The 26,698-nt window shown below is 41.4% G+C and overlaps 2 protein-coding genes across 7 annotated transcripts in view; one reads left to right on the top strand and one right to left on the bottom strand.

The window, feature by feature from the left end:
* MARCH8 (membrane associated ring-CH-type finger 8) overlaps nt 1–26,698 on the top strand; it is a 108,650-nt gene that overhangs the window by 8,771 nt on the left and 73,181 nt on the right. For 4 of the 6 annotated variants that reach the window (XM_026851065.1, XM_026851068.1, XM_026851061.1 and 1 more), the window contains exons 2-3: nt 5,883–6,003; nt 20,680–20,858. In XM_026851065.1, the coding sequence (XP_026706866.1) occupies nt 20,763–20,858 (96 nt within the window). In that variant the 5' untranslated portion in view covers nt 5,883–6,003; nt 20,680–20,762. The remainder of the gene's footprint in view (nt 1–5,882; nt 6,004–20,679; nt 20,859–26,698) is intronic. The other 2 variants (XM_026851063.1, XM_026851064.1) reach the window with 1 other exon arrangement.
* LOC113481655 lies at nt 12,805–15,103 on the bottom strand. Its single transcript, XM_026851481.1, has 3 exons — nt 14,951–15,103; nt 13,100–13,837; nt 12,805–12,906 (listed from the first exon to the last, which is right to left on the bottom strand). The coding sequence occupies exons 1-3, from the start codon at nt 15,101–15,103 to the stop codon at nt 12,805–12,807; spliced, it is 993 nt and encodes a 330-aa protein (XP_026707282.1).

Raw genomic sequence — 26,698 nt, 5'->3', positions numbered from 1 at the left:
GATGCCACTCTAACATGACAGCTGTCAGAGGGATGAGTTACTTGAGCTTGTATCTTCACCACTGGTATGTGAAGATGGCAGTGCCTTTCCAGACCTCTTTATCTCCTCTTGCCATTCTTTCTAAGCTTTGAACGAGAAACCTGAAGGATCTTAAGAAGTCTCTTCTCAGCTGTATGATAACTGCTTCCTCTTTCCTCTCTTCCCTGCAAGATGACTGAGAGATGATGGTTTTTGAAGAGATACTAAATGTTGCATTGGAAGTTGGTGTGTAAAATGTAGTCTTAGAAAAAGCAGTGACTAATTTGCAACTGACTGCAGCTCTAGCTCAATCAGACGATTGCTAAAAATAGTGTACCTTCTAATTTCACAGTTGATCTCTAATTAGAGAAGTATTCTAATTCATAACCTGCACATAGGACAAGATCAGATACTGAAGTGATATCTCTGTTTTGCCAGTTGGAAAAGTCTGGGCAGAAACCATGTTTGAAAGGAATTTTGGGGGTAAACCGGGTGCTGTTAGGGCGATGGTACTGATTTTGTGCTGGATTCATGCTGTGTCTTATCCCAGCTAAATGCTGTAGGGTGCAGTTTTGTCAGCAGTGTCTTTCAGGCAGAGAAGATGCCCCTTCCTAGGGACTTTTTTTTTTTTCTTTAAAAAAACACCACCCACCCCCAAAAAACCTATCCTTGAGCACACAAATGATGATGTTGTTTCCTGCTTGAAGCTGTTAGGTAGCACTGGTTGAGCATTGTAGGACAGCTGCCTAGCTTTGCTGCAGAAGAGGCACAACAAAAAAGAGGGGGAGCCTTCCACCGAGATATTTAACATTTCCTGAGATTGGAGTCTGAATACTTTTTAGCCTCTTTTTGGTTCAGTTTCTAAGTTAGATGGTTACTGTCATCAGCATTGGGGCAGTGAGAGATCAGCTGGTCTTGCTGAGCTGTGAAACTTCGGTTAACTATCCAGGAAATGTTGTGAGATTCTATCAAATTACTTCTTCGGCAAAGGATGGTAATTGGAGCTTTTGCCATTGCCAGGTAATATCATTCACTGAATAGCATGTGTTCCTGTAAAATAAGAAGCGTAACTTCCTCCAGAACCAAGGCTTTATGCCTCATTCAGAGAGAGCACAGCTAGTGGAGAAGGACTGTGACAGGCATGAGGTCACTTGTGACACAGAGAGGACCGTGCCTGTTCCTAATCACAGTGCTGCTTCTTCCAGAAGTCAGAGACTGAAGGGAGTGATTTGGTCCTCCAAGGAGAAAGCAGCAGTGTTTTGGTCACTTGTGGATTCCTGTCACTTCAAAAATAGCAGAATTCATATCCTTTGTCTTTAAATGCTTTATGACCATGTTGATGCTGCTATACAGCCCATGTGTGGGAGCCTGTGCCAAAGATGGGACTGCCTGTGGAGTAGAACATGCCAACTGTTTTAAGTGAGCAGAAAACTGAGGAGATTTTGTCTTAATTTTCTAACATCTGTTGCATTTGGAATAAGGAGTAGTTCTTTCAGTTAGAAGAAAAAATAAATCTTGTATTTGCCATTTAAAAATGGTTAATAAAGAAATATGTCCTTATCTCTCCATTAGCCTAATTCAGCAGACATTACCGTCTAGTAATTTTTTGTCTGTAGTAATTTTTTTATCTACTCTTTGGAAGAGCAAACATCCCTGAATGTTATTGTAATTACTTAAAGAAGGAAACCACATGGTCAGCAGGTATGGGTCCTGGTAAATATGAAGGAGAGAGTAGGGTGGGGTCAGGTGGGTTTTTCTCACTGCATCTCTAAATGCAGTTAATGCAAAATTCTGATGTGACCTCAACAGGTTTGATGCTCCCCTCTTTCCAGCAGTACATTTTCCTTCAGGACTGATGAGATTTTTAGCTTTAAAAGTTTTTCTTCTTGCCTTTGATTTCAACAGGTGCCTGATAGAAACTGCTATTCCTTCCAGGTTTTGTCTGTATGGCTGTTTCAGATTTTACAATAGTGCTCATGTGCACCTAAATTTTAAGGGCCTTATTTAGCACACTTGGCTCATCTGTCTGGCTCCTGTCTAAACTAATTTAAAACAAAGAGCATCTGTTAGGGGAGAAGACAGAAAAGCCACTTCTAAATGTGATTGGGTTGAAAAATGTGACACAGTTGGTATCAGAGTGATGTGGCCATGATCCTGAATTTTGTTTTAAGCCTTTCCCTCTTTGGACAGCTTCCCATATCAACTTCTTTTACTTGTCCAGTGGATATGCAGCATCATCCAAGAATCCATTTCACTGTGTTGGCCCAGCTATCACCAGGTTTCTTCTAAACCATATTTTGTCTGAGAGCATGTTGCTCTCTTAACAGCCCGGGCTTCTCCTGACCCTTAGTAGACACTTGAAGATTGCTTGAAGCATCTGCTGGAGTTAAAACTAGAAGTCACTTAAGCAGAAGGGCAACAGAGCACTGTGTAAGTCAGCCTCCTCTCCAGCAGCAAGAAACAGGTGTGCCATTCTGGGGTTTCTCATGAATAGGCAATTTCTCTGTACCTGGATATTTCACTCTGTCTTAGCAGCATTCTGTAGCTGGCTGCAGTTGACTGGTGATGAGCAGCTAGTGGATGGCAAACTGACTTCAGAAATACTGCTGTAGTTCTGGTGATAGCTGTGATGGATTTGATTTAATAGGATTGTATAAAGGTCTTGCATAGGAAGGATTAGTAGAGTTTTGTGTTTTTTCTATAAACTTCTCATAAAATAAGCTTCTAAATATTTGTAGAAAAGAAAGGACTAATACTGGATGGGACAGAAAGGGTCAACACTTGATAACTGAGAACAAGGACAACGAGTGAGGATGCAACTGCTGGACGCTGGTTTCTTGTCCATGTAAGAAGGCAATGATTTAAAGGAATCCACAGTCATGTATTCATCTCGTGATCACATCCAGTGTCTATTTTAGGTTTGGTGGGGATGAATGGCCCTTTATAGACTGTGGTAACTGATGCCTTGTCTTTGGGGTTCGGTAATGCCAGTCACTTCTTTTCGGGTGGCACAGAGCACTGTTGTGGGGGGAAGACTAGCAGAACTGACATACGCGTGTCAGCACGCTTGTGTGAAATAACACCCTAATGAAGGGAAACTGTTTGTGCTGATGCTTCTCTGCTGCCAGCGTGTGTTGGTGTCAGTGCTGGAGTGGGGAGCTGGGATGAGGGAAGCCAGGCTGCTTGTCAGCCATCTGAAATCAGCTTTCCTGGCCTTTACACCAGGGACACTTGCGATAAGAAAGAGTACATGCATCCTTTCTAACTACACAACATACCCCATGATAAAGTTGCAGCTGGAAGAGGCCAACTTGTTCTGGCGCTAGCGGGGAATTAATTCTGTTCATAGGCATGGACTCTGTCTATAAGCTTTATACAGCTTTACTTTTTAACAATAATGCTGTGACACAGAGGTTCTTAAACTGTTCCTAGCATGACTTTCATGTTGAAATTAATGAGAAATACCATGTTCATCTAGCTAGCAACTGTATCAAATCAAGATCTGACAATTTTTGGTGAGAATGCTGGTATGAAACTGAAGGAGCAACTCAGATGTGTACTGCTCTTACTGCTTGTATTACTGTAGCATTTCAGTCTGTGCTCTGGATTGTACCAGGTACCATACATTGCCATGATAAGGAGCAATGCCACCCCCACAGAAGCTAGCTGTGCAGCTGAAACAGCCTAGAGAGGGAAGTGTAAGCACTGTTATCCTTCCATTGCACAGAAGCTACTAAACTGAAGAACTTAAATGATTTGCCTTACTGAACCACAGCCAGTGAGCACACCTCTGTACTTGTTATATTTGGAATAAAATTAAATCGGCTTTATGTCTATTGGGGCTGTGGACCCTCCTGCCCCAGCTGGTTATTTCTGCCTGGAGCACAAGTTCTTGTGCAGCCTGCAGTGCTGGTCCTTCCCATGTTGCCCTCTGGAGAGGGTGTTGTTGGACACTGGCAAATGTATCAAGAAGGTATCCGCATGGAAAAAAACTGAGAGAAATAGCCATAAAGTGGATATGTTATGCCTGAATGTACTTCCTTATAAAAAGCTCTCACAGTGATCTGTTATCCTTAAATGACTTGTAGTATTCCCTTGTATTTAAAATGTATTTAAAATTTAAAAGTTTTAACTTTGTGGGACAGCAGATTACTTCTGATAGCTAGTTTTGCATCAGAAGTTCAGGTTGCTTTAAAATGTGAGAAATTAACAGTTGAAAACATAATTACCAATGTCAGTAAATTTGAAAGAATTGGATACAGCATGCTTGGTACATTGCCCTTTTTACTCTGTGCTTAAACTTTAGAAATTGGGTTTGGACTCTTCCAATTGCATCACACAAGTCGTGAAGAATGTGGTTTATACCTATTTCCTCAGAAAGAGCTAAAAGGTTTGTCATAATGATCCAGAAATCTAGATTTTATTAAGACTTCTGAGCAAAGATATGCTGTAACTGAAACCTGTGAATAAAGAGTTACCTGACATTTAACTCATAAATCATTCAATAGAAATGCATTCTTATGTGCACCACTTTGGAATTTTCTTACCCAGAGACAAAGAAGGAATGATTTCATACTTCTTCAAAACACAGAATCATTTAGTCAATAGTATATTCTTTTTACTCTGGCTTAAGAGGAATGTTTTGCCTCGTAGCAGTTAAACAATAGTGAAGAATGTTGCTTAGGCGCCTGTTGTTCATAAATAGCTTTTACAACTGTAAGCCTCTGATGTAATGGAAAGTAAGTGATGTAGCACAGGATTTTCCTTAAAATGCATCATTGTTATCTGTGTACAGTACAGAATGTGAGCAATGTCCTCACTGAACAATGATGAGATTGTTTTGTTTCATCACTATCTTCTGTTGTAAATATTTACACTGTTTGAGAAACACAGGCTTTCATTGTCTTCGATGTAAATGTATGCATTTATTTTAATAGACCTTATTGATTTTTAAGATTAAAATACAGAGGAATTTTTCGCTGGATTTTGGAAATGATTTAGTGTTTCATGAACCCCAAAGGGATTATAGTAGAGAATGGGAAGTGATTATAAATTATCCTAGGTGTTACATTATATCATGTTGACTTGTCCTAGACCAGAAATTTGCCTGCAAATATATGCTGATGAAGATCTCTGTCATGGTCTATACATGTATTAGTATGTTCCTCTTTCCATTTGATTATAAACTTCACTAACATTTTATTTTAAAAACCATCAATCATTATATAGAATGCTTTGCCAAATCATAATGATCATGTGAGTGTTTTTCCCAATAGATTTGCTATTATTCTGGAGGTCTGGGGTGTTGCCTTATCCTTGACATCACTTGCTGTCTTTCCCTGGCATGTCATAGTTTTGTGAGTTTTGGCTTTTGTCCATGAGAATTGGGGAGGGGCGTGTTTTTTGTATCCAGTAGATGTACTGTGGACACTTCTGTGCTGACTGCAGGGTGATCTACAATTGCAGGGGACCAACTGCAGCAATCTTAGTGGGCCATTGCCAAACCTGTGTTCACAGTAATCTGACCTTTTTTATTTTACTTTAATTTAAGAATATCGAATTGTATGCAACCCCACCACTGTGCTCTTTAACCCTTTCTGTGGGTTAGTAAGGAAAAGATGCATCAACCATTGCATCACCAGTGTGCACAGTGATGGAATCCATGTAGGTTACTGCTGTGCAATGCTTTTGAACATGTAATGAAGAAGGAAAAATAGCTTTTCTCCAAAACTGTAGCAATAGGCATGGTACTGTGACATGCTGTCTTCTGACAGTGGGTATTATAAACCAAGCTATCATCTGTATCTTTAAGAAAAATTTCATTCGAGCCATGTGATTAAGACAGTGTAATTTTTGCTCTGCAGCTTGGCTTCAGTGCCACATTGGAGGGAAGAATGCCTCTTCTGGAGGGGGGCATTAAATTCTCTGGAAGTCAGTCTCTGCTCATTGTGGGAGTTGATGGGATCGTGGCTGAGTGATAACAAGGCAAGTCCCATACATGCTGTGATATTACATCCTGCTTGCAACAAATCTGTAGATTCACAGCTTGCGGTGTGATTCATATGCTAGATCTGCTCTGTTCAGAAGCACCTCGGGACAGGAAGATGTGTTTAATGTTAAGGGGTGAGGTGAAATGGTGATTATCTAGGCGAAAGAACGATTGGCACCCCCTTCTGCAAATGGATTTGGAAATTTCAGTGGAGCAGGTAGAGCAACTTGCTGGTTGAGAAGACAGCAGCCCTGGCTGCTGACTTCTCCCAGGCCTCCACCATTAGAGCTTCCCAGTGTAGGGAATGAAACTTCTGCTTTACCTCTGTTTCTTTTTTGTGTTATAGTTACTGTCCCAGGGGTTATTGCTGATGTTGTTATGGACTGTTTCATCAACAAATATACATGGGAGTACTTAACAATGCGTATTACCTAGCAGACCACTGATGTAGTTAAAGTTCTGCCTCTGTAGCAGGAGCTTACTGCCCGTGTGTGTGTGGAGAGCACCTGGTGCTTTGTTCTTTCACAGGACATCAGGAATTATCATGATGCTTGCTCATGCAGGTAGCATAAGCAGACACAAGTAATTTCTTTTTTCTCAGGGGACTGTAATGACTGTATTATTTTGTTATCAGAACAGAGGGAAGTGACATTTGTTTTCTTCTGAATGCTACTAAGCTAGTTTATAATTGCATTTTGCAGCTGCTTTGATTTGAAGGGGACAGATTTTAAGGAATTTGTTTTTCAGAGGTGCAGATCCTGCTCAGCTTCCATTAAAATCAAGGGAGGGTTGCTAAGAGCTCTGGGACCATTATTATTGATGCTGTAGTTTAACAGCTTGCTTGTCAAGTTGTATTATGTTTGTAAAAACAATCATATTCGTATTTTGAGAGGAGTCAACCAGATCTGGCAGATACTTCTGTTTCTCTGTGTTGCATGTAGTCCACAGCTATATATCCCTGTACATTGAGAAACTTGCAAAGGGAATGTGGGTAACATGCAGAAGGATCTCTTGTCCCATTTCTAAGCCTTTCTTTTGATTTCAACTACATAACATTTTTTTTTAAATATTTGAAGAGAAATGTTTTTAAGTCTTGAAGCTGATTATTTTTAGGACACTAACAGGTGGAGGAAAGGAGGAACTGAGATAATAAAGGGAGAAGTTGCAGCTGAACTAGTAAACAGTGCAAGATATATGGGCAGAGGCATAGCTGTAAATAGCAATAATCCAGAATTATATCTTCCTGGTCTGAGTACAAGGGTTCTTTTCACTTCTAATGTTGTACTAGCCCTGAAATGTGAAAGGTACTGCAGGGAAAGAAGTGTTAGTTTCTCTCCCTTAAGCTCCCTTGATTAGGTTTGTTTGTCAAGTTGACAAATGCATGTGAAGTGTATGAGGCTTGATAACATCTCCTAAATAATACTGTTAACAAAGTACTGATTAAGCTACAGTAAAACAAAATGAGATGCAGATGCAGGATCCTCTTTTTGAAAATGCACATCTGTCATCTCAAGAAAAGGATTATGTAAGCTGCACTAGTAGGGGAGGAGTCTGGACAAGCTCAAAATACAATAAATAAAAGCTTTAAACACAAGCTAATAGGTTTGGCAGTATTTGCAGATATGGAAAATGTAGTGTACAGAAAATAGACATAAGCTATATCCAGCTGAAATGTCAGGGTAGGTAAGGAAAGTTAAGATGCACACAGGAATTTGCTAAGGTCACTGGATGAGGGCTTCTGTTACCTTCAGAACAACAACAAAAAACCAAACACTTTTTTATGGGGTTTTGAGATTTCACATCAATACCTCTAGCAGAAAACCAGATTCCAAATCTGCATTAATAGATTATTTCAAGTCTCACTAGGAGAAGGAAAGCCAGCTGATGAAGACATTAACACCATCTAGCAGCAGTCAGAGGTTTCTTCAGAGGGTTTCTATTCCTGTCTGGGTTGATCAGTTTTCGTGCTGCATAGAGGGGAAGTTTCAGAAGGCCAGCGTTCACAGCAGTGATCCACAAAGCCTCTTGATGGCACTTTCCAGCCTGCAGCTTGTAGGTCCCCTGAAGTCCAAAGGCTGCATCCATTCTACGGCAGGATTGTCACAGCAATGCACAGCGCTTCAGTGTCTGGATTATATGGGTAGCAGCAATCTGTTGCCTTATTTTTAACCTGCCCACCCTGCAACAGATTATCAGACCACTGACCTATGTGATACAGCTTGCTGTCATTAATGGGGGCTAGGGGAGTTGAAGAAAAGTGTAAGAAGCCTTGGGGCAGATTCGAATGAGTCACAGGTGAAATTCTTTCCAATTCCGTTCTGTTAGAGACTATCCTCTTGCTTCTAACACAGGTTCCAGGGTTTATCTTTCAAGCACATGAAGACAGATTCTTTTATAATCCAGAATACCTATTGTACTTTAAATAGGAAAACAACTGACGTATTTGACTGCTATTTTTTTCCCCTCCTATGAGTAATGCAAAGCATGTGTCCACACCTACATATATCCTCAGGATGCTTTTCTTTTGGTAAGGCCTGTGTACATCTGCAGCCAGTGCCACTACATCTCCAGAGCTTCTGCTGAAGTTCTCCAGCATATGCCACAGCGCAAGGGAATACAGTAGACTTTCTGAAGTGTAAATGACCTAATAAAACCTGCAGTTCATACTGCACATTTTAGATTCTGGTATATACTGAACCACAGACAGAAGACCATGATTTGTGCTTACTTGACCCAGTCAAGCTGGGAATCTTTGGCAAAGAGCAATTTAGCCTTTATTTTGGAATGTGTAGTGGGCAGAGAAGCTGCAGTGGATGGCAGGTGAGAGACAACAGAACAGCTTCCTCCACCTGGATTCTTCCAATGGCATTTCTCACTGTAACAATCCAGCAATTTACAGACTGTTAGGTTCATCTCATGGCAGATTTATGTTCTTGTTTTGTCACTTGGGAAACTGAGGTCCTGACAAGGTGGATGATGGAAGTGGAGTTTCAAGTGGTCTCCCACCTGCTTGTACTATAGTGAGGTTACCTGTTGTTGTCAGTTGTCCCTTCTCATGTACTTAATACTGATAACACTGGGGGAACCAAATTTTCTGCTTCTGTTGCTGTCAGGAGATTTACTGCTCAGGGGAATGCCACAGCCACCAGGCCCAAGTCATGTGCATGCTTTTCTTTCCTTTTGTCTTCTTAACTACCTTTAGAGAGTCTTTGTCTCATTTCCTCTGAATATGACAGGTCTTCCTGCAGCTTCATTGTTCTAGTGATGTAATGAGGACCCAGCTGATGTAGTTCTAGGTGTCTGCTGGAATTTTATTAACTGTTTTGCCTGCCTTGCAGAAAGCAAAACTGGACTACCTTTTTTGTGGGTGGGCAAAATCTTAGCTGCACTGAGCTAAGATCTCCTGTGGGCTCAGAGGCCAGGATTTTGACCTCTTTTGTTTTTTGAAATGGTATTGGTTTCTGAAGGCTATCTACAGTGGCAGTATGGCTGGAATCCATTTTTCAGGAACCAATGTGGCTATAGATAAGGGGATGAGTAGAGCTTCATGCTGTCCTGACTTACGGAAAAATCACTCTGTAACTGTGGAGTTCTAAGGTAGGTATGTTTATTCAGCGCTGAGTGCATGGGGGATCGCTCCACCACAAGCATGCGCGCCGTTTGCAGCTCCCGTCCGGCTTATATGTTATAAAGTAGTCATATTCATAGAACGCCTATACATATACATAGTCTACCCCCGCCTCTCCTCACTTCTCATGGTAATCAGGTCTCCTCCCCTTACGCCTGCACGATGGATGAGCTCTTGAAGTTCTGGGCAGGGGTCGCATAGATGAAGTACCTCTTCTTCCTCGCTGATGAGCTTTTCACCCTGTCGCTCTGCGCAGCCTCAGTTGTTCTCTGGCTTCTGACCAGACTGCCTGGCCAGTTTGTGGGGTAATCTGTTGCTGATACCCACAACTTCAAGGACCAGAGGAGGCTTCTCTTTGAGCTAGGAGATAGTAGCCTAGCAACATTATCAGCACCTGGTATGTCTTTGCGAACAGCCCCATATGCCTCCTTTTGTCTTTGCACAAGTTTGCCAGTCTTGTACCATCAATCTAAGATTGTTTAGACTCCCCATCTCATTCCCCCCTTTTCTTCCTACTTAGTAATTTCTTTTACTACTTATTTATCTACTTCTTAATCTATTTCCCTGGCCCCATAATATGTTAGTACTATCCTACAAATTAGTTAGTTTATTTCTTAAAACTCGGATTGTGATATGAAGCATCATGCATAGCTTGTAAGCGTTTTGTAAGTCTCCAGATCCATACATATGTAGCTACAGTAAGGATCAACAAAACTGCTACAGATATTAATAAAACAACCTCTGGGTGAAGGGCTGTGTTTAAGATTCCAGTAGCTGTAGGCGACCATCCGAGGAGCGTATCCCACTAATTATGTTTCCCTTCTTGCTCAACCATCTTTAAGACCTTTTTTATCTTTTCCCCATCATGAAAGGTTGTGAGTAAAGTTTCTTGCCCCTTCTGTTGTTATTGTGTCACACAGTGTCCTTAAACAGGCACATCCCTTTCCAGTATAGACAACAATGGTCCTCAAATCTACGTGCTCCAAAGTAACAAATCTTTGGTCAGTATCTAAGCAGGTATCCTGGGTTATTAAGGTATTACTTTCACATATAAATCTCTGTTGTTCTTTCATGATACAGGGTTCAAGATCTACTGTTTGCCATTTATTGTCAGTATTCATAGCCCAGGTCTTATGTTCAAAGGGGTACAGCAGAGTCCCGTTGTGATTGACTCTGAGGCTTACAATGGGGTGTATGGTGATTAATTTTGCATCATGTATTGTCAACACAAAAGTCGTTACTGTATGCGTGTCAGGCCTATAGGTGAAGTTGACAATATTTCACCATGACTGTAACTTTGTCTCTGTGGCACTATCCCAAACTATTTTTTGAATTTCAGTGGGAAGTGTGCCCTCCTCTCCTTCCTTTATTACAGATTCTGCTACTGTTTGCATCCATAACTGGGCTTGTATGCAACTTAGAGCTATGGCGACATCACCTTGTAATGCTCCCAGTGTTTCAGCAATAAGTGTGTGATTTTTTTGTTTCTTTTTGCTCCCAATCTGCCATTATTTTTGACATTGCCTATTGATGTACCCCTAATGCTGATAGTGAAAACCTCAATGGCTGTTGTAATTTTGATATATCCCTTGTAGTAGCTGATAATTGGTTCATTATTACTTCTGAATCTGTTGAATTCAACACTCCTAATCCTGTTCCTAATACTCTGGTTAGGTCTGTCTGTGATCTTTTCCAGTAGGTATTTCCCTTTTTCCTTAGACAAGTTGTCCATCCTTCGTTCGAGGTTCGCAAGCAGGGGGAACAACGTGGCTCTATATTAGAAATGTTGACTTATATCTGTAATTCTACCTTTTCTAGAGACCATTTTGGATTGATCAGCACTTGCTGTTGGTCTACGTGTCTGATCATGTACAGGCTGACCTCATATATGTTGGGTGTAAGATTTACAGCGATTGGTGTGGTTGTCATGGTTACTGTGCTTTCAGTTGTGATTGTCACTAGGGTAGTCACCATGTTAAATTTAAAAGATAGCCCTAGTTTATCCTTGGCCCAGAGACATGTCACAGAAACAGCAGGTTGAGCCAAAGTAAAATTATACCAGCATTCTAGATCTTTCGGATCACAAATATGGCCAATACTTGACACGATATATTTGGGATTTGATATCTTGATCTCAGACACTGTAATTTGATGCACTGACCAATAGATGATCTTATCCATTACTCGACACCCTACTCTAATTTCTTGCCCTACCGTTCCCCATAATTGCAGTACTCCATTGACGTCTCTCCATTTGGTTTTTGTATACACCTCTGTTCCCCGTATTACTACAGTAGCTAAAGTCAAGGCTGAGTTAGTATTGGTTATATCCATGCTCCCAGTATACCCAATGTACACCTGGGACCATGGCCATTCAGTGAACCTTTGACTGGGTATTTGGGGAAAGGAGATTATTAGACTTATCGTGAGAAGCGTAGTCTTCTCGGCTGAGTTTGTGTAACTTTCTATGGGGATTTGTGGGCCCTCTTTACTCGGGTGTGATGGATCCAGGTTGAGTATTCCTTAATCTTGATGGCCGTAAATGTTGTGAGTAGCACTTGAAATGGCCCTTCCCACTGTGGTTCAATCATCTTTTCTGTAAGAGACTTAACATACACATAGTCTCCAGGCTGAATGTTATGTACAGGCCCATCTAACTCTCTACCCTGAGTTCCAAATATATGTTTCCCAATTCTGTTGAGTTGTTTATTTAATGCTATTATGTATGAAGTTATAGTTTTCTCCCCAACTTGCATCGACGTTCCCTTCTGTACCACGTAAGGTCTGCTATATAACATCTCAAAAGGGATCAACCCTTCCCTGGCCTTCGGTTTTGCTCATATACGCAAAAGTGCCAGAGGGAGAGCCTGGGGCCAGGTCAGGTTTGACTCCTGCCCAAGTTTCACTATTTTCTGCTTAATCAAATGGTTCATCTTTTCTACTTGGACACTAGATTGGGGACAATAAGGAGTGTGAAGTTGCCAGTCTATACCCAGACGGTGACTGATTTGCTGACTACTTTCGAGATTAAAGTGTGGTCCTCTAACTGAGGATATAGTCGCTGGGACCCCAAAGCGTGGAATTATTTCTTGTACTAATATTCTTGTTACTTCCCAGGCTTTGGCAGACCTAGTGGGGAATGCTTCTGGCTATTCTGAAAAGGTATCCGTTAATAGCAGTAAATATCAATACCCCCCTTTTCTTGGAAGTTCTGAAAAATCAGTTTGCCATTGTTGTCCCGGTCCATTTCCCTTTCCAATTTGGCCTGCTTCTAGAGTGGGGGTATTCTTAGGATTAGTCTGGAGGCAAAGGTCGCACTGTTGAGTCACCTGTCTTACTATGGTATACAAATTTCTAGCTCTAATGCTCTTGACCAAATATCGGTATAGGACCTCCACTCCCCAGTGCCCTTTCCTGTGTTCCTCCCATACCTGGTGTCTAGCTAAATAAGAGGGAAATACTACCTTCCCTTGGGGAGTGATGGCCCAACCTTCTTCATTATATGATTCTTCCAGGTCTGTAATTAACTTCTGATCTTCTTTAGTATAAGTAGGCTTACCTTCTGGGATGACTTGCCCATCAGGAACTAAAGCTCCTTCCAATTTTACCTCTCTTTTGGCTGCTTGTTTTGCCTCTTTGTCTGCTAGTTCATTTCCTTTTTCCAAATCCAAGTTCACCTTTTGGTGTGCTTTAATATGCATGATTGCCACTTTTCTTGGAAGTTGGACAGCTTCCAGTAGCTTCAGAATTTCCTTCCCGTGTTTGATGTGTTTCCCTTGTGAATTTAGCAGTCCTCTTTCCTTCCAGATTGCTCCGTGAGCATGAACTACTCCAAAGGCATAATTTGAGTCTGTATAAATGTTCACAGTTTTGTCTTGGGCTAATTCTAAAGCACGGGTCAGAGCAATTATCTCTGCCTTTTGTGCAGATGTATTCATGGGTAGCGGTCCTGATTCCAGTATTTCTTGGGTGGTGGTGACAGCATACGCAGCATACCTTTTGCCGCTCAGGACATAGCTACTCCCATCTGTAAACCAGTTCTCAGCATCTTCCTTCAGATCTGTGCGGCTTGAGTATGTTGCCTCGATGGTCTCCAGGCAATCATGTTGCACTGGTTCTCCTGTGTTTCCACTCAGGAAAGAAGCTGGGTTAATAATGTTAGTTACTACAATCTCCACATCATCTTGTTCTACTAATTCCGCCTGATATTTTAAGAACCTTTGAGGCAAAAGTCAATGTCCCCCTTTAATTTCTAATACTGCAGACAGCATGTGAGATACTAGCACAGTCATTTTCTGGCCTAAGGTGAATTTTCTTGTCTCCTGTATGCTTAAGATCACTGCTGCAACTGCTCATAGGCATCTGGGCCCACCTTTAGCGGTTGTATCTAGTTGCTTGGAGAAACAGGCAACTGCCCGACGATACGGGCCTAAGTCTTATGCCAGTATTCCCAATGCAATTCCCTGTTTCTCGTGTGAAAAGAGAAAGAATGGTTTACTTACATCTGGAAGTCCCAAGGCCGGGGCTGACATCAGGGCCTTCTTTAGCAAGTCAAAGGCTCATATGGCCTCCTTATTCCATTGGAGGTTTCTCTGTTCAGTGGTGGTTAGTGCATATAAAGGTTTAACAAGCAATCCATAATTATAAATCCATAGTCGGCACCACCCAGTCATTCCCAGGAGCGTTCACAGTTCTTTCACTGTCTGTGGCCTCGGAGTCTGGCAGATTGCCTCCTTCCAAGCTTATCCTAAAGTTCTCTTTCCAGCACTGATTTCGTAGCCCAGATAGATCACTTCACTCTGCATCACTTGGGCCTTCATTTTAGATACCCGATAGCCCTGAAGTCCCAAAAAATTTAAAAGGCTTACCGTCCAGGTCACTCAGGCCTCTTTTGTATTGGTGGCGATTAGGAGGTCGTCTACATACTGCAACAGCTTTCCCTCTTCAGGTGGAGTTGGGGTTTCCCATAGTTCAAGGTCTTTGGCCAATTAGTTACCAAATATAGCGGGGACGTTTTTAAATCCTTGTGTCAGCACTGTCCAGGTCAACTGGGTTTTACGTCCACTCTTAGGATTTTCCCATTCAAATGCAAATATTTTCTGACTGGCTTCGAGGAGAGAGAGGCAAAAGAAAGCATCCTTGAGGACTAAAACAGTAAACCAGATTAGCTCAGGAGTTAATTTTGTTAACAAAGTGTATGGGTTTGCCACCACTGGGTGGAGATCTATTTATTAATCCCATTTGTAAAAATTTTTCTATAACTGGCTGGATCCCTTTCTGATCTTCCTTTTTAAAGGGTATTGCTTAATTCTTACCGGTTGTTGTCCTTCCTTAAGTTTTACCTCTACAGGTGAGGCATTCTTTGCCCTTCCAGACGTGTCAGTGGCCCACACTCCGGGATACACTTGATTGATAATTTCCTCACTGATTTCTCCTCCTGTGGGGATACTAGTTAGGGACAAGCTCATGATTTGTATAAGTTCTTGGTTATTTACCTCCAGAGTAATCTCTCCATTGTTAAAGGTAATGGTTGCTCCTAATTGTTCTAGTAAGTCTCTTCCTAGGAGCGCTTTTGTGGAGTAAGGCATATACAGAAATTTGTGTATGCCTAACTGCTTTCCCAGTTTATATTTCAAAGGTTTGCAAAAATAAGCCTTTTCACTTTGGCTAGTAGCTCCCACCACCATAATATAGTCTTCCCTTCATTGATCTTTTTCCAGGGCAAGCACTAAAGGATCTTGTGGTGGAACTAGTCCACAGTTCCTCTGCCACTCTGGGTGATTTCGGAGGGTAAAGAACATGTCTGCGTAAGACACCTCATCCTACTTCCCTTCCCTCTGTAAAAAGAACATTAATTGCAAAAGCGTGTTATAGTCTAAGGTCCCATTTAGTGGCCATTTAACTGCTTCTTCTAGTTTGTAAAGTGGCCACCAATGATTACAATATTTAATCAGGATTTTCTTGCTTTCCGTGCTTCCCCTCCCCGCTATGTCTTTCCAGTGTGTGAGTATGCAATCCAATGGACTTTTCTTTACAATTCTTCCTTGCTTATTTCCCATTATTATTCCTCCTTCCCAGAATCCTTTCTCTCCACTTATAGCGGTTTCTACACTATCTTTTAACCTTCTCCCACTCTTCCTCCTTCACTTCCCAAAGTTCCGGTATCTTATGACTTCTTCCACACACAAATTTAATAATTATCAACTCCTGTCTTTCGACAGAGAGGTCTAACACCACCTCTTCTTCCCAGCACTCTGCACACCTCGACCTCCTCTTATCATGATGACGCACAATGCCACTTACACCGACAATCTACGCACTCTGCTAATACCCAAGTTTGATGAAAATTACCAAAGGTAGGAGCATGGGAGCACAGAGGAAGCAGGGGATTCTTCCACAAACCCAGAGAGTATAATCTGCTGGTTGTTCCCAGTCTGGTGCTACCAGTTGCCCAGAAGGAGCTGTGTACAGTCCTTCTAGCAGGTATAAATCATTTCCCCGTGCTGACCATTCATTCCTTCTACACAAGTAATCACTAGATTCTAACCCAAACCAACAGAGAAGGGATTCACTTTCCCATCTCTGGTTCATACAGTGTTTTCACAAGACATACAAGGACAGTGTATTATTTAAACAGACATAAACTTCTCATTTGTTTTGCAGCGGCTGCCTCTCACTCACACAGCAGCGGCTGCTCTCACTCACGCCCTGCAGGCATGCAGGCACACAGACACTCAAAGGGCCCACCACACTTTCCACTCATACCACAAAATATACAGAGTTTAAACAATCACCAAGTCCGTTTGTAACATATATCATAAACCATTAACAATTTGCAGTCAGTTCAAAGCCAGTATATCCACCATTAGTGCACTATACAATGACCCGAAGCAAGATCCTGCAGGTGACGGCAATTACCAGTACCCTGCCCAAAATGCAAACTGCCTCTTATATACTAGTCATTGGTAGCTTGCCCCAAAAGATCTTACTCCTTTCCCGTGGATTCCCCAAACCAAAACCAAATGGGTATACCCCCTCCTTGGGACTGAGCCATGCGCCAGACGTCTCTGTGTGTCTTACCAGCAGCCTGTTACCCTTATAAACATACCTTTGTCCGCGAATCAGATGGTCCTTGTCAGCTCCCGCAGTGGACAGCTGGGAGCAGAGTTCCTCCAAGAAAGGCTTGGGGTGCACCTAGGAAGTTCACCCGTCAGCAGTCAACAGCAGCCGAGCAGAGAGTGTCCCATCTGGGGTGCCATGATGACTTACGGAAAAATCACTCTGTAACTGTGGAGTTCTAAGGTAGGTATGTTTATTCAGCGCTGAGTGCATGGGGGATCGCTCCACCACAAGCATGCGTGCCGTTTGCAGCTCCCGTCCGGCTTATATGTTATAAAGTAGTCATATTCATAGAACGCCTATACGTATACATAGTCTACCCCCGCCTCTCCTCACTTCTCATGGTAATCAGGTCTCCTCCCCTTACACCTGCACGATGGATGAGCTCTTGAAGTTCTGGGCAGGGGTCGCATAGATGAAGTACCTCTTCTTCCTCGCTGATGAGCTTTTCACTCTGTCGCTCTGCGCAGCCTCAGTTGTTCTCTGGCTTCTGACCAGACTGCCTGGCCAGTTTGTGGGGTAATCTGTTGCTGATACCCACAACTTCAAGGACCAGAGGAGGCTTCTCTTTGAGCTAGGAGATAGTAGCCTAGCAACATTATCAGCACCTGGTATGTCTTTGCGAACAGCCCCATATGCCTCCTTTTGTCTTTGCACAAGTTTGCCAGTCTTGTACCATCAATCTAAGATTGTTTAGACTCCCCATCTCAGTCCTCTGTCCTGGCCTTTCCATGTGTCCCAGCCAGGTTTGCACGAAACCTCCCTAGTCTATATTTGTGGCTTATTGACTGTTGGCAGCATTAGAAAATAAATCTCTAAAGGGTCCAACTATGAGAACAGACTTAACTTTTATTATAGTTTGCTGAAAGCCCAAACTCCTAAGAGAAGTTTTGTTTAAGTATTTTACTCCAGTGAATGATATGTGAACCATCATGAGGGCAGAAGGAGAATAGGATCCCTCCTCCTTCACAGGCAGATAGGACCTGTCTATGGGACCTGGCTGGTGCATGTGCCCTCCCTATCCTTTCATCCCACAATTACTTCAGCATTCCAGGCAAAAAGGAGCTGGAAAATCCTTCCTCTGTGAACAGAATGACATCTATACCAGTGGTCATGGGACTTCCCTTGCATGTGTGGTTTATGAACCAAATACCACACATGGGAGGAGGAAGTTGAGCCCTTATATGCCACTTCCTGGGTGAGTTTACTCAGCTGTTGGGTGGAGTTGCTGTAGTAATGAGGAACCCTCACTTTGTGTGGGGGATGGCCTGAACATCTGACTGGAATCCTGAAAAGAAGGGAGTATCTATGAGCAGTCCCCTTATCTTAGCATTTCTTCCCTGGACGCCCTTCCCTTTTTTGTGAGGCCCCCAGTTTGATGTGCTTGAAGCTTGGAGCCCTGTTAATTGGTGTGCAACTTCTAACCCATGGATTTGAGGTGCATGCAATGTTAATTTAGCTGTGAAAAATGCCCTGTGGAGCTTGTCATAACTTGCTTTGTGTTGAGTGGCATTGCTTTTCTGGCATCCTTGTCTGTTTGTACTTGGTACTGCAGATGGTCTGTTTATTCATGTAACTTTAGCCTTTAATTAGCGCTGTGGAGTTAACATGTTTCAGGTTGATACAGACAGGTTTTGAGTGTGTGCCTTGATGGGGACCTTCCAGATTGGGGGTGGTACAGTGTGGCATCTGGGTTAAGTTTAGAGCTTATTCTGAGCCACCCTGGAACAAAGACAGGCTTTATTAGAGTGTCTGCCAGGCTTTTTTTTACCAGAGGAGGGCTGTTTCACATCGTCTTTGAATATCTAATTGGATTATATCTGCTGCTTGAGCTTTTTCAAAGAATTCTAACACTCTGTCCTCAAAGTACCTGCAGAAAAACTGGTTTTACTTCTTGGTCATCATCAGAGGGGTTTAACTGTGTTTTCTAATAATTTTCCTTGTTCTCTTTATGGTAATAATATGCCCTTGTTTGCAAGCCCAGAACCCTTTCTGAGGGGGACACAGACCAGGGTCCTTTCTCCTCCTTCTTGGCTCAGCTATCACTGGCAGTAGCACAGAACATATTATCTGGCATATTTTCATTGGAGCTTAATGTTCTCTGGATTTAATTTCCTTATGTTTTCTTGGGAAAATACCTTCCCTTCCTGCTTTGTTTATTGAAGTTTGATATTTCTGTCTCAGCCCACATTTATCTCTCTGGCTTGGCTACTTTAGAGGATGCAGCTAAACAGGTGTGTAGAGGACCCGGGGAGGTTCTGTGTTTTCTCTTTATGCTTTATAGTGCTGCTAAGACCCGTGTTTTCCTCTGTCCTCCAATAAGGGATTTTCCTTGTTGTTGCTTGTTTATGCTTATAGATGTGTTTTATTTTTAAAATCAGTAATGCTTAGAACTTATGGAGGCATTGCTTTCAAAGCTTTCATGCATGCTTTATGATGCACTCACTGTCTTGGCACTTACAGAAGTAATACAAATACTGACCACGTGTCAGTAAGGCTGCTGAATTTGGCTGAACACTCTAATGGGCAGATAGCATCATCCAGCAAATGGAGTGTGTGATTGGGAAGCAGCAGGCATTGCCTGCATTTTTGTTTTTGCTCATGACTTGCTCTATGAACTTTGATAACTCTCCCTTTCAGTGCAGAGATGATACTGAACTACCATTCCCCGTATAAAGTGCCTTGGGATATGTAATTATTATTTTTTTCCTTCTGTTTAATCAAAAGCAGTTGAAAGTTTTGATCCTGTTTTCATTTTACACAACTGCAGTACTTTTGTGGAGTCTAATGGAAATAGAACCAGACTGGTATTTCTTACAGAATCAAAAACCTAGGAACCTTGGCCTATCTTTAAAACTTCCAATTAATAAATATTCAATAAGAAATGTGTGCAATGTAAGTTAAGGTTATGTACTAGGTCCTAGGCTATACTACTTCCAAACTGTTAAGCAACATAATATATAGGGCCATCTATCCTCTGTTTTCTGCTTTCACAGATTCAAAAACAAAAAGTTGATATGGAAACAGAAGAACAGTGCATCATCCAGGTGCCCTATTTAATGCAATCCCTGCTGTGTTAATTCCCCTCTAATCCTTTCTTTAAACACAATTGATTGTGTCTCATTTGCAGCAGGTTACATTTCAAATAAACACTCCACGTTCCTATATGTTTCAAAAAGCTTTTTATTTAACGTAACTTCACTAATCTAATAAAATGTTTGGCTAATTATGCCTGCCTTTCAGATTAGTGTTGCCAATTTTCGCTAATTTAGGTCTATCACTGTCTTTCCTATGTGTAATGCTTCCCTGTTGTATTAGTAAAAGAAGGATAAAGTGTGTATTGTCCAACAGATTCCCAATTCCTAGCAAGGGATTTTGATTATATTATTCTCTAATAGTCTTAAGAAAGGAACAGCGCACATGATGCATCTTCCTATTGCCAGCTGGTACATGTTTATATGAAGGAGCCAAATTCAGGCCATGGACTGTTTTTAACCATTCAGCCTGATTCACTATGATGCCTGAGGGGTGGTTTGGGAAACTACCTGCATGAACTTTGCTCTTTGTACCCCCAGGTAGCATGCTTCCACTGCTCAGCTTGGAGAACTGCTCTTCCTCCTCCTCCCTATCCGTGCAGACTTGAGCATGATCCTTGCCCTCTGGCTTTGCTCTTGGACTACTTTCAGAACTGGTTGATAATTTATTTATGCATTAATTTGCATAAATTGTGCTCTGACCTGTCTAGTTCTAGCTCTTTAAAACTCCTGTGTCTTTTCTCATCCAGTCAGTGCACCAAACTCTCTTCTGTTCAGAATCCAGAGAGAAGATAAGAGGTGCATCTTGGTCCAATTGATGTCTTAGCTTTGATTTAGAAATAATTGCATTTCAAGCTACTTTAACATTATCTAATATTTTTATTTTTTAGGTGCAACGCCTGACAATGGCACTGAATAAACACTGCCTTCAAGCCTCCTTCCTGTAAATGATAGGACCAAACAAGGCAGTGTGATGAACATGCCACTGCATCAAATCTCTGTCATTCCAGCTCAGGATGTTACCTCTTCCAGAGTCTCCAGGAGCAAGACCAAAGAAAAAGAGGAACAGGTACTGTCATATATGCAGGAAGTATAAAATGATAGGGATTATCAAATCAGGCCTGATACCATTCCAAAGACTGAACTCCTTGCATGACTGCTGCTTTTAGTGAAGATGAATGTTACCAAATTACTTCTTTATTCTCATATTTACTATTTTAAAGCAGCTGGCTGCAAAATTCTGGTTGTTGTTGTTGTTGAATAACTTCTGCAGAATGCAAGCTATGACTTTCTATTTTGCATCAGAATTCAAGGCAGATAGGGATTTTGGATGGTGGCTCTAGTAGCGTTGTCACAGAAGCTTACAGGTATATTTTACATTTCTAAAAGAAAAATAGTATGGGGTGTGAACCCCTATATGCAGCCATGGATCATGTTTTTCTTTGCTCTTGGTAGCATTTAATATCTGTGTTTGTGGCTCGTATTGACTGGAATATCACAAGAAAGGAAATACACACCCATATGTATACTTACTGTGCTGTTTTCTGCAGATATGATTTGTATTTTTAACTTGGGAGCATATGTGTGAATGCAATTATTTTGAGGTCTTGTTGTGGGGCTAATGAGAACAGGAATGCAAAATTATCTTAAGTATCTAATGCTTTTAAGTCTAATAGCACCTAATTAATAGGCTACTTAACAATTTTTAATAGCATACTGTGTCTATTCTTCACATGTCAACCGTATTTACCCCTAGACTACATCTCTGATCCAGCCCAAAGACCATAGTGTGCATCATGCTTTAGTGTACACTGTACTGCATTGAATTTTACATTATCTGTCAGTTTCACAGAAAACCTCTTCATGTTTTTTTAGCTCTAACATAAAATCAATTCAAGAGGACATTCACATTATGCTACAGCTGCTGGGCTTGTTTTGTGGACTTCTCAGCAGTGGTTACTTCTGAGGAGATGGAGGGTGATACTGAATACAGATAGGTTGTGGCTTAAGTGTAAGGGACTAGAAAGGTGCTGTCATGTTACAGAAAAGAATTCACTAAGTAACTTTCGGGAGGATAAAAAGAAGTTGCTTCTGATGTGTTAGAATCGTCTGCCCTGCCACCTTTCTCACCTGTCACCTGTCCAAACTGTACCTACCAGAGTCATCAGTGAGTCAGTAAAAATAAATTGTCCCATTTTGTGGTTTTGGAGTCTTCTCCTTAGTAACATCTTAAAGTGGATTCTAGCCCTTCAGATTCTTAAACTAGTAATTAATGAGGCTAGCACACTGATGTTTTTTGTTGCCACGACTAGGCAAGAAGTTATCTTCACAGTTGAGGTGCTCTGAATCCCTAAAGCACCCATCTCAGGAGTTCGCTGGAATCTCTTTCTTCCCAGCTGTTGCATGTAGTCATTGGCTGGGCGGCTCTCTAGGTAAGAAGACTCTGCTGTTTCTTCCCTTTTGTTCCCTCCCATATGGAAGCTGTATGTACTGAGAGAGTGAAACATCCCCTCTACCAAATGCAGGACAGTGCTCTGAATTAACTACCCACCCCTGGGACAATGGGGATTAGGAGTCTGATCAGATCAGAACAACTTGTGGTAACTGACGATGCAGTGAGCCCAGAAGTGGGAGTCCCAAGTCTCCTTCTAAACATGTTCTTCGTTTCTGACACAGTGACTTAAGTGTTAACAAATCTCCCCTGTGTTTTCTTCATGATAACTACTTGAAATATTGATTATTGTTTCCCATGCCAGGCTGCTGTTGTACCTTCATGCCTTCGGACATTTGAAACAGAACAGAGTATTTATTTAAATACATGCAGTATTGCAGAAGAAATAATGGAGACAGAGACTATGCAAGCAATAGATTAGGCTAACCTGGAAACACTTCACATTTCTCAAGTCTTGTCCTTCCTGTCTCCATCAGGATATTCATTCATCCCCCAAGTGTCCTGTATTCTGCCAAATTCACAACTGGAACAGCTAAAGTGCCAGGTGAACTGCCTGCTGTCCTTGATGCCCAGCTGTACTGACACTGCATCTACTCCTGTGCACTCAAGCCACAGCCTGGCCCTCGTACACTCTTCCCTACTCCTGCAAACTGCATTACTTCTAATGTTAACCTTTAATGCTGGATGTAACAAATGAGCTGGAGGGCAGTCAGGTTGTTAATATGCTGACTTTGACCAATCCAGTCAAATTTTCCTATTGCATCAGTTAGGACATTCAAGGCTACTTGCTAGTCAGAGTCCCTGTTAACTCTTGGGTGCAATCAGGACCTGCTGGCCATGACTGTGAGTTTTGCTTATATTTAAAGTATATAGTAAAGGGGAGATAGGGTGCAAGCGAAAGAAATTGTTGATTATTACTGCCGTATTTTTAATCACTTCAAAATGCCTGTTTTCTGTTTGAGATAGAAACCACTGCAAGATAAAGAGCAGCATGCAGAGCGAGCATGATCCTGTGTTGAGCAAATCTGCTGAGCAGTTGTAGATGACTTTTGTCCCCTAGGTAACATCTGTTGTACAAGAGAAGGGCACTAGGTAAAACTGAGAAAGAAAGCATTTCCACTTCAGTTTTTTACTTCATTACAAAGTCAGTGTAACTTCAGTACTTTAATATTTCAGTTGTGTGACTTTCCACTATCCAAGACAGCTTGCAGTTATTTCTTCATGTTGTGGATGGCCTAGACACGGTTCTCATGGATTTCTGCAAAAACATGTAATAGTTTCTCAGGAGCAAGTGCAACGTTTCATGATTTGATTCAAGTTCCATGATTTTATTACCTTATCTTTACTACATATTAGAAACACTCCTTACCTTTTCTGTGTAGGAACAACAGTATGCACCTCAAATACATACACTGTGGCCTTAAAATGTTTTGAGTTGTACAGAGCCAATTGCCAATCTGAACAAAATCAGACAAACCCTAAACCACAATCAAAATCAGTATTACTACCACAAAGATAAATACGTAAGTTTGTTTTGTAATACTAGGCTATGTTCTTAGACCAAGTGCGTTGCCAGGTATGTGCTTTGTAGACTGAGCAGACTCATGTACGTATCTCCCCTTTTTATTACCAAGCTCTAGCTAAAGCCAAGGGGCATAAAGGCAGAGTGTCAACTAGCAGATGAAATTTTGTCTTCATTTTGTTCTTGCTATTTCAAACTAGACCTTTGTCTTGTTTGTACCTGCACCATAAGAAGTCCTCCAGAAAAAAAAGGCTCAAGAAGCACAGCAGCAGATGAAGTACCAAAGTGCCTAGAGAGAGAACTTTGCCAGTCTATGAAATATCAGTCTTTGTCCTATTTCCCAGAAGGAATATGCTTTATATACTGCTATGTTATTGTTTGTGTTTATGGATGTGTCTAATTGTCCAGATTTGTAGTAGAGATGCAGAGGAAGAATTCTCAAACTGAACAGTTCAGATCTATTACTATTTTTTTCTCTTTCATGCTGCTGGTCAAGATGTAGCTCTTGTATTTCAGGTCAAGGCTTGACTGGTTTCAGTAATAGTTCTCCTTGCTACAAGAGCAAGTTTTCTGGGCTAGTGATTTGTGACTAATGGTGAATAACAACAAGAAATCCTTACCACCTTTATCATTGCAATCCAGTTTCTCAAATTGGGTGACCTGTAGTCCCTAGACATGCCTCATGGCAGATTAACATGTAGATTCAATACCTATAGAAGTCTGGGGGGAAAATCCTACTGAATTTGAAGAGGTGGTAAAAGGCAAAGCTCTTACCTACCATTTGTGTTTTAAGTCTTCAGGATATATATATAAATAGCAGATTCTGGTAGATTCTCATTCAGATTAGTGTCATTTTCAAGATTTTAAATAGTTGAAAACTGGTTAAAAGCAGTCTTTCATGAAATTTTGTCTATTTCCCCAGTAAAAATGGGGAAGGTCATAAAGGGATTATTATTCTTGCATTTAACTCAGATGAACTGTTAGCTTTAAGGGCTATTAATAACCATCATTAGCTTCTTACTTATCCTTCACTAGAAATAGCTTCATACTTACCTGATTTAAGGGAGAGTCACTCTATTCATTGTGAGATGCTATAACTCTCCTATTCCTGTTTCATGGGTAACACGCTGACAACGATGTTTTCTAACGTATCTAAACATTAACAGCTCTCAGGATTTGAACTGGAAATGAGGAACCAACATTGGCATGTGGTTCAGGTGTTTCTCTTGTTTTGTTTTTTTACAGTACAGTATTGCCTATTTTAAGGGCTTTGTGCCTGGCTTGCTGAAGCAGACTGATGTGTACCACAACTTCTTAGTAAATGTTACTGCAGTGAGTGAAGCTCCCAGAGTAATAGCTTTTACCCTGCTCTTCTAAAAACGTGTAACTTCCCAACCGTGGCCTCCTGTGCCGTGATCTCTGCACATTTCATAAGCGGATCAGAGATAGATGGGATCAGTGTGTTTGAATGAGAGATCATGAGATGTTGGTGCATGTCATTTTGGGTGCACAGTATTCTTTCTTCTCAACAATCTGGACCTGGGAAGCAATACTGAATTGTCATCAGAGATCATGTAGCATTTATCACAGAAGCAGGTGAACATTCTAGTCAAATTTAAACTTGCTAATTCCACTTGATTGACTGAAACGCCCTTCTGTCCTCTGCTCTGGAGGAACTATCTTCTTGTCTTCCAAGTGCTGTGTAGTATTACTGACTGCTGTGTCCTCTGCAGAGATGCTATGATCATCTCGGACATCTCCAGGTACGTCTCAAAGCTGTCATCTTGGAGACACTGTGACTACCTAATTTGTCTGGATGAAGTTATGGTGAGAGAAGTATGTTGTGCTGCGCCTTGCTAAATTTCTTCTGCCTTCTTAATGGTCTCTTGCATCCTGTAACAGGAAAGGCACTGTGGCCTATTGATTCAAATATGCCATGTTTTAGTGGAAAAGCAGATCATGAAGAAGAAAAAAATAAAAAAAGCAAGAGGTGGATTTGCAGGAATTTTTAGTCATAGATCAGTAGCGCAATATAAAGGTGCATGCTTTACATTGTTGAATCCAGTGTGACACTTTGAGAGCTGTTATATTGTTTTTAAGGTACAGAAGCACTCTGTAACCTTTTCCATTCACTTTTTGGACTTTGAGCTGTGAATGTGGGCTCTGACTGGCTGAACTTGATCCAAACACTTAGGCATTTGTGAGGCTCTGTGTGTGTGTGTGTGTGTGTGTGTGTGTGTTCGGTTTTGCTTGCCCATTGAACCAAATCATTCATTAAGCAGCCAGCTGCAAATCCTTTGAGAATTTCACCCCTTATTATCTTTATCTTGAGATTTGTTAATTTATGTGTAGCTGTGTCATGTATTAACACTGGGCCTGGCATTTTTCCTTTATTAAATTTGCATTGTATAGAAACTGGTTAACTATGGAAGACTTTTTGTCTGAATATCATTTCACTCTTCTGTGAGAAGCAGAGTGTGTCTCCTGCTGTACTGCTTATAGACTTAGTCTCAAAGTGGGAATTGTAAAGTCTTTTCCTGACAATTCAGACCTTGACTTTTACTTAGTGTGTTTTTCAGTGTATCATAAAGCATTTTTCAGAAACAGTAGATGTCAACACTTCCCACTTTTTAAAAAGTAGCAATCAGTCAAATTTTTGACAGAGCAGACATCCTGTGGCAGAAGCACCCCTGAAGAACTGCAGTGAAAATGCTTTTGTTTCTGCAGTCTGGGAGCAGGTAGGAATATTTCCCAGACCTCGTCATTTGAGAATATGCCAGATGACTGAGATGGTTGTAACATCCTTCCTAATTGTATTCCTGCAGCAATGCTGTCGTGCTGAGTGTGGTATTTCCATGGCTGATTTCTGTGCTAAAACAGACATTCTGGTACATGTCTGTGTAGGAGTAGGTGCCTGAACATACTCCCACTCCGA

The sequence above is a fragment of the Athene cunicularia genome (genome assembly GCF_003259725.1).
Source record: "Athene cunicularia isolate RWA chromosome 6 unlocalized genomic scaffold, athCun1 chr6_part1, whole genome shotgun sequence".
NCBI lineage: Eukaryota > Metazoa > Chordata > Aves > Strigiformes > Strigidae > Athene > Athene cunicularia.
The sequence above is the reverse complement of the archived record's forward strand: the minus strand, read 5'-3'. Positions and strand labels throughout refer to the sequence as shown.